The sequence below is a fragment of the Nothobranchius furzeri genome, chromosome 14, assembly GCF_043380555.1.
Source record: "Nothobranchius furzeri strain GRZ-AD chromosome 14, NfurGRZ-RIMD1, whole genome shotgun sequence".
Lineage (NCBI taxonomy): Eukaryota > Metazoa > Chordata > Actinopteri > Cyprinodontiformes > Nothobranchiidae > Nothobranchius > Nothobranchius furzeri.
This window is the reverse complement of record NC_091754.1, coordinates 34,222,287-34,230,975: the sequence shown is the minus strand read 5'-3', so window position 1 is coordinate 34,230,975 and position 8,689 is coordinate 34,222,287. Positions and strand designations below refer to the sequence as shown.

The 8,689-nt window shown below is 44.9% G+C and overlaps 1 protein-coding gene across 1 annotated transcript; it reads left to right on the top strand.

Moving 5' to 3' along the window:
• Window positions 1–2,293: 2,293 nt before the first annotated feature.
• Window positions 2,294–8,447, top strand: LOC129160006 (E3 ubiquitin-protein ligase TRIM45-like; the record flags this gene model as incomplete). Its single annotated transcript, XM_054737145.2, has 7 exons — window positions 2,294–2,608; window positions 2,724–2,869; window positions 5,941–6,257; window positions 7,316–7,445; window positions 7,542–7,656; window positions 7,744–7,870; window positions 8,131–8,447. Coding segments are annotated over 7 exons (1,305 nt in total), but the record flags the coding sequence as incomplete, so codon positions are not given.
• Window positions 8,448–8,689: the final 242 nt, after the last annotated feature.

Below are 8,689 nucleotides of genomic sequence, written 5' to 3'. Positions count from 1 at the left end.
GGGAGGGGGGCCCTGAGGACCATGGTTGAGGTCCTATATGGTTCTCTCCGTCTGCCAAAGGGCTGTCGAGATTTAGGTAATTAGAGGTTTCTTTTACACAACTCTTCCCTCTCACAATCTGTTAGATTGCCTGTTGTTAGTAGGTAGATGGACTGTATCAGGGAGGGAGTTAAAGGGTGTCTTCCTGGGGTGTCGGTAAGAACACAAGTTCAGGCTTCATTTCAAATTGGCCTCTTTATTCTCAGATGAAAAGTAGTAGCAACAGCAATGCACAGGGGCACGCAGAACATTGATGCAGGGCTGAGCAACGAGTATTCAAACCGTTAAGAATTACCCAGAGTGTGGTCTAAAGGAAAGGAAAGAATAATGCAGGAAGAACAGATTAACATAAAATATATTCTGCCCCATTTGTTCAAACTAACACAACAACATAGTAGGAGGAAAAAAAACAACCTTTAAACAGAAAATAATATAATAATCAGCAGGTCCAGATCACCTTGGTCTGGACAACCCAGTCTACATGGCCACACCAGCTATAAACCCTCTAGGTAACCTACCAGGGCAGACATGTTACAAGGAGGACATCTAGTGGCCATTTCTGAGATTTACCAACACTCAAATGTTCTGAGATTCTAAACCAAAGTACCCACTTTTACAGCTATAAACCACCTCACATCCAACACTGCAACCCACACACATGCATAAAATAGGCAACCCAGTTATGATTTTAACAGTAACCCCACATATCGGACTTGGACCCTTGCACACCTCTCACATACCTGCCATCAGCAGAGAGCGATCACATAAACACAAAAACTAACCAGTCTAATCTTAATAATCCTAAACAGTTGTCAAGAATCTCACCCCCAGTAAATCACACAGTCACTCCATCTTTAGTTACTATCAATATGGCTCTTTTAAATGTTCGCTCTCTGCTGAACAAAACTTTTATTATAAATGACCTAATTTTAGATAATCACCTTAAATGTGTATTTTTGACAGAAACATGGTTGAGTTCAGATGCTCCTGCTGTTCTCACAGAGGCCTCCCCACCAAACTTTAATTTTACTTATTCAATAAGAAACGGAAAAAAGGGAGGCGGAACTGCTGTTATAAGCTCTTCTACACTTTCCGCAAAACCTGTTTTATTTGACAACTTCACCACTTTCGAATATAGTGCAGCCATTTTTAGCGATCTTCAGATTTTATGTGTTTCTGTTTATAGGCCTCCGAGGCACAGTGCACTTTTTATACAGGAATATTCCAAGTTTTTATCAATTCTGCACAACTCTTTTGATAGTATTATTTTAGCTGGTGATTTTAATTTACACATACATGACCCTGCAGACCATTTTACCACTGAATTTTTAAACATTTTGAGTTATATGGATTTTACACAACATGTTGCACAACCAACCCACGACAGAGGACACACCCTGGACTTGGTCATCAGGTACGGTCTGTCCACCGGTGTGTCCTCTGTCGTGGATTTAGCTATCTCAGATCATTTCTGTGTGTTTTTTAACATCACCAGCATAATTCAGCAGGAGACCTGGAGCCGCCACTGCTCTAGCCTATTAAAGAAACAAAGTTCATCCTTCTAGATATGCATTTGGGGGCTGTGCAAAATCACAGAAGGCCACAAATAGCCCTACGGACATTCCTGATTTGGAGCCACTATATTAAAATGCACATGCCTAAAATGTATCTAAACAAAAGCTGAGCCACTACTATCCAAACGGGGTTAGAACTTGTATAAATGTGCTTTTCATGAACCTCGGGGCATGGGAATGTACAAAATAATATCTCTGGAAGCTTTACTACAGGTCAGTTGATGCATGTCATAAACGGTTCAGTGGGTTTTGCCCTCATTCTATCACCTTTGTTGAGCTGATCATTTTTTCAAAACACCTTCAGACTAGCCTTCAGAAGGACAATATGAACATGTTTACAAAGTTTAATGTGAAAACATTTCAATAAGAATACACACTTTTGTTAACTAACTTGTTTAGGTAGTAATTTAGAACAAATAGTTGAATTACACGGCCTTAGTTTGTCTCATTTTGTCCAGATGCTCTCACCCTAACACTCAACAAAGCGTTTGTGTTGATCCAGGGCATGGCCCGTCCACTTAAACCCTCAAGAACTCAAGTTAAGCAACAAAGATTAATACTAAAGTGTTCAGAGAATCTTCAGCAAAGCTGAAACCTTCCTTTGTATTTTGATTTGTCATTAATGTGGGAGTTACTGCCACCTAGTGGTGTGGTGCTCATGAGCCTATCCAGATGTGTGAAAACCTGCTCTCTGCATCGTGTCCAGACGTCAGAAGCGAACAGCGTCTCACTCTGTTCAGGCGGTGGAGGACCTGAAGGCTCGTGGACGTCTTGGTCGTCCCATCGTCTGCTCTCTTCACCCCGGCCAGGAGCTCAGGCTCTTCTGTCAGCTCTGCGACCTACCCGTATGTCTGGACTGCGCTTCCACGCTGCACAGAGACCACCACTGCTGTCCTACGCACGACGTCATCGACCATCACGGTGACCGTATTCGAGATCTGGTCAGCACGCGTCTACGACCCCGACTGGAGCAGATGGAGGAAGTTCTACAGAAGGTTCAGAGAGGCCGTCTCTAAGCCCATTCTTTTGTTATCTAAAACACACTTGGTGGTGCGGCTTGTTAAGCTTTGTTTTTTATTTTGTTTAATTTTTCCTGATATCCTGCTACAGGTGGAAACTTCCCAGGAGAATTTGAAGGTACGGGTCGAGGCAACAGCCAGTGAGATCAGAGCCTTTGCTCGAGGCTACGCCAGCGCTGTGGAGGCCCATTGTCTGTCTCTGCTGCGGCGCCTAGAGGAGCTTCAGGTCCAGCGCAGGTACGACGGGGTTTCCGCGCAGTAGTAGCAACCAGGGCTGCTCGATTATGGCAGACATGATCATCACGATTATTTAACTGAAACTGAGATCTTGATTATTTAAGATGATTTTTAAATTAATGTTGATTTTATGTTTATATGTTTGTATTTGCTCATATGATTGCACAATCAGAGAGAAAAAAACATGAAAAATAGAAAGAAACAAGGTAATCGCAAAAACAACTGATTCCTAGTACAAAGGAGCCGATACACTTGCTCATGACTGAAGGAGTTTAACCCTCCACCCCGTCTCACGGCGCGTGCCGCGCACGCACATTTTCTCAGCGGCTTGGGAGCTAGGCCTTAGAGCCGTTTCATTTTGTAAACGAAACACTTCACTACAGCATTCCCTTCCGAATGTCCAGAAGGACGCTCTGACCTGCAGGAATTATAAGCGACAGTAGAAAGTAGCTAAGGGTTACCAGAAGTGTTTTGTAATGATTTAAATTACATGTTATTTAATAAGCCATAAGCCATATGATTCCATAGTAAATATGAAATCCACCTTATGGATCTGACTGTGGGTACTGTTTAACCAGAAGATTGGAACTTTTTATTGCAGGGATTAGATAACAGCTTCGAATTCACTCAGAGACAACAGAAGAGAGAGTCAAGTTTAAAAGTTTAAAGATTTATTACTAAACAAATTAAACTAGACTAACTTTAACACTAAATGTATGGTGTAACTAAGGTGAGTGAGACGGAGAATGGTGTAGTGTGGAATGTTGCTCAGAACCAGCAAATCCGAAGAAACGATTAGTTCTGAGGGGAAATGAAGGTGATGTCTTCGCATTAAGCTTTGGTTAGAAGGTTCATAAACACATTCAACGCCATTTGTCGGTCTACGTACCCGTCTAGATCAGGAGGTGTAGAGGTCCAGCTTGACCTTGTGGAGCCGGAGCATGTAGAAGAGCCACGGCAGCCGACCACCAGTCTTGAGATACTCCCAGGTCACGACAGTTTGTTGGCATCTAGCGAGACCCAAACCTGGGTCGTGATGGTTCAGCTTTTATTGTGAAATGAACCGTTGCAGCAGTTGGAACAGCAACAGATTTTATCCAGCTTGTCGTTGGTTCTTTTGGCTGAAGAGGAAAGTTACGGATTGGCCACTCCGACAACTTCTCTAGAACGCTTTGAACTGGCGTTGGAGATGGCGCGGCCAAAATTGGAGACCCGGCCTTTAATTGAATGCCTGCCTGTATTAGAGGATTTACGATATATATTTGGAGAACACTGTTGCTACACTTACTGCTTGTTTTACTGACGAGAGAGGTGAATGTTCAGCTGCATCCGTGGCGAGTGGCGTGTCAGATGGTTCGCTGAACGTGACAGAAGCGGCAGCTGCAGGAGCTGATTGTCGGCTCAGGAGAGTGTCCAGCGTCTCTCGTCTCTCCGAGGGTGTTTAGGCCCCTTGTGTGGGAAAATGGCCAGTAAAGCATTTAGTTTCTGCCCTCTCTTATACCCAGCCGCTCCGGTGAGCTCTTAAAGTATTTGTGGTTGACTATAAGCCTCAAACGCATCAGGAGAAAAATGTTGGGAACACAGCCTTCTTTTAGAATTCTGAAACTTTCTTTGGGAAGTTGTGTCCGTCCACAGGCATCTTCCCACTGCTTTCTCCTCTTCTTGCCAGTGGGAAAGCTGTGTAAAGTCACATCACTCCCCTTGTTGCCCTCTGACTGGAAATTACATCCAAAAGCAGCACAATGCAGCATTTTACTTAATAATTAATACAGTGAGCGCGTAAACAAACACTAGCGTCAATAGCTATTCTTCCAAGTGCAGCCAATATCCGTCATCGCCCCTAGAGTGCATTGCATGCAGAAAGCATGGCGTCCTGCATATGTCAAAAAAATGTACTTAATATTTTAGATATATAAATAAACGGCTATATTTTGTGTGTTTCTAACAACATAGTTTGATACAACAGAAAACTTGTGGCTTATTAGGGCATCCACGTCCTCTTAGCCGGAGTTCCTTTTAAGATGGTGACTTCACATTTCTGTTTATAAATGTTCTTCTGTAGCCGACAAACAGCTAAAACATGTTGTTTTACAAGTATTATTCTCATGTCATGTTTTGTTCTCATATATTTATATCTTAGAGACTTACTTGTTCGTGAAAAGTTCATCAACTCTGCATCAGTCGAGGTATTCCTTAAATTTGAAGCATCTAAGCGGTAGTCTAATGATATTGGTTAGTTCTGGTCTGCACTCCGTTTCCTATTGCACAGAGCTCTGTGGGGCAGGGGGCGTGGTTAGCAAAAACAAAAAAAACTTGTCTTAGTTTCTACATTACATCACAGTACATGATGAGATAATCACTTTTACGGATTTCTGACAATCATACATCATTTCTGAAAGGGGAAAAGCTACTTTAAGGCCCTCGAGGCTAATAAATAAGTTTGGTAGTAACATTTTCTCTGCCCTTAATTATATTAATGTTTTTTTGTTTGGTTTTAAGCTCTTTAAACTAAACATCTACGAGTGGGACTTGAGTAAAACATTAATCTAAATGATGCGTTCAATTCCCACCCCTGAACAATCGTATTAACCGCGTTCGTGAAGCTCTTCTAACCAGAACAGAAAGAATGAAGTGATAAAAACATCAAAGCTAAACAGGAAGTGAATGCTTAGGAAACATTTATCCACCCGTCTTCTGCTGCTCAGCTGGAACTGATTGGTGGAAAACGGCCTAATCAGAGATCCCCTTTTTCCCAGTATCCTGCTTATCATTTGATTTTTCCTACTCGGAGGTGGGGATTTCCGAGGACAAATCAAATGCACAGTTTGTCTGGCCATGACCCACACAGCCGTGGGACGGAGTCTACAGTTGTCCTTCAGACTGTCTCTGCTACAGTGCAGAGTGGCTAGACCGGTCTGCAGAGCTAAATCTGTAGCGAGAACCAGAGTTTATGGAACTCCTTCCATTAATCATCCTATCAAATCTGACCCTGAGCAGCTGGTTATTCTTCAGTAACCTGTAACCTTTTAACAGCAGGACCACTGAACCCAAGCCTCATCTGTTTCCCACAGAAACGTCCTCCACCTGCAGAGCGTGCAGCTGCAGCAGGGCCTGCTGGATGTCCGAGGCAGTGTGGCGTTTGCCGAGCGCCTCCTGAGCTGTGGGTCTGACGCCGAGATCCTCAGCGCTAAAGGAGTGACTCTAAGACGACTCGCCAGCCTGGCAGAGAGAGGCTATAACCCTTGTCCAGCGGCGGTCGCCCCAGACGATAGCAGCAGCATTTGCTTCCTGCCCAGAGAGCCAGCCGGAGAGGTGGAGGGCTACCCAGTGGTGGGTGTGATTAACTGGAGGACGCTGGATGTCAGCAGGTGCACCATTGAAGGAGAAGGTAAACAAAGGCAAAGTGGTGTTCTGTCTGTGTTCCTGTAAGATAAAGAGAAGGTGATCTCGGGACTGGGTTTGCACATCCTGTTTTACTGGTCACAGAAACAAGTCAGTGGTCAGACTGAGCTGATAGACCAGTGGGCGTTCCAGAATTCCTCCTGAACCAAAGGAATGCCGGTGTGACTCAACATGCCTTCTGGGAATGTCCTTAGAGGATGCTGTCAGGTCCAGACATGTAGACAGAAAGCTTCAGGACACTTTCTGGAGACAGTCATTTATTTAGAGCAGACTCTTCAGAAGGTCTGGAAACAAAAACGTGTTCTACTCATGTTCTCACCTCAGGAACCCACAGTAGGTTTGCTCGGGTTATATATGGCCCGCGGGCCTTGACTCTGACATATGTGCTGTAAAGGGTTGTTTTAGCACACACTGGCTCAAGAAAGTGACTTGAAAATTTGCAAAGTATTTAAGCTTTAAGGCTTCACGACCTCAGAAATGTAAAAACTTTAACACAAATAATCGTTATTTCAGTTTTGACCCAAATTAATCATCTATCAGCGGTTTAACATCTGAGGCATCTCTGTCCACCGTTTCTGCAGTAGCAGCGGTTTCATCAACATCAGCGGCTTCAGGATCTCAGCTGCTTGTGGACAACACTGAGTGATCAGATAATCAGTCTGACAGATGTCCAGCGTGACATTAATCATTGATGCGAACACAAAGTCTGTCAGCAGTGACACGACTGCAGCAGCAGCTGGATGTCTCGAGTGAGTGAAAGCGGGAGAGTCTGGAAAACTGATCAGCATCCGGAGCTGATCTGGAAGCAGTTGGCAGCGTTAGGAAGGACGGGAGTCATGGGTGGGCTGGGGAATGAGAGTTAATTCCACATTACAGCAGGCTAAACATCCAAATCCACATTAAGAGTCAACAGCAGATCTTAAAAGAGCTTCCTGGCTGGTGCCCCTTACACATGAACAAGCTATGTTTAGATTTATCCTCTTAGTCCTGCAGTACATTGTCTGTGTTCAGCTGTGTGACCTTTAACCTTTAGCCTGGTTACAGGTCTGCGGCGGGGCAGCGAGGGCCAGCCGGGCCGTTTTAGCCTGGTGTGTCGAGACTCAGCCGGGGAGCAGATGGCTCGAGGAGGAGAGCAGGTCCTCGTCAGCATCGTCCACAAAGAGAAGAAGAACTGGTGAGGGCTCTGCCCGCCTCTGTGGGGGATGCTTTGTTGGTAATGATTATTTGGTATGTATACTTTATAATACCCATTAATGGTTGTGTCCTTCAGCGCTGTGGAGACGGTGGTGGTGGACAACGCTGATGGAACGTACAGCGTTTCATACAAGCCTGAGGAACCAGGACCTTACTCTGTGTGGGTTTGTGTCAAAGCCCAGCATGTGAAGGTACTAAGGGCTGCACCCAAACAAAGGATACAGGTAGACAGGTGCTGGACTCACCTGGAGCTCACAGCTCCCCTCTCCTCCCTGCAGGGTTCTCCGTTCCTGCTGAATGTGAAGAAGAAGTTCAGACACCACGGTGGGACGTTCCACTGCTGCTCCTTCTGCTCCAGTGGAGGAGCCAAAGAGGCAATCTGTGGCTGCGCAGGAACGATGTCAGGTACTGGGGACAAGTCCGCTCACACAGGAAGCTGTCACTGTGTCACACCTGGTCTTTGGTATCTTACCAAGATGTGGAAATGAAAAGTTCTAAACTTTTAGTTTGTAGCAGGCGCTCTATAAACACGAGCTAACGCTCCAACCATTCTATCTCTGTTGGGGTCATCATGAGGGTCTTTGTTGGCCTGATGAATGCGAGATGTTTCATTCACATGGACCAGAGCGTGAGCCCGTCTAGATGTCCTTCCTGTGTCTCTGCAGGAGGGTTTAAAGGCTGTGGTCACGGTCATAAGGGACATCCCGGGAAGCCCCACTGGTCCTGCTGCGGCAGCACCACTGAGAAGTCTGAGTGTTTACCTCCGAGCGTGTTGGCTGCTGTCTCTCCTCGTGGACATCTGCGCACCGTGGAGCTGTGAGGGACCCAGAGATGAGAACACAGATCCATCTATATTCTTGTCGTTGTTATAAACAACATTACAATGGAACAAATGCAGAGCTCTCAGTCAAAAACGGTCTGTTCTCTGGTGTTCACATGTCTGTGGACAATTATTTCACCTAAATGAAAATGTGAAATCATTCTTTACTTGTTTCCATCATATAGAGGATTTTTTAATAAATGACATCTAAAAAAAAACACTATTAAATACAGCCATGATGTGTTGAGCTCCACTGTATCCCCTCTGTGGGCAGATCATGGCTCAGAAGAACAACACATCTCCTGGTAGACCATGCTGACTAACACTAACCCAGCTGAATGTTGCCGACCACAGTCTCCTCCAGTAACTGTAACAGCCCAAACCACTACACCACCTCCACCTTG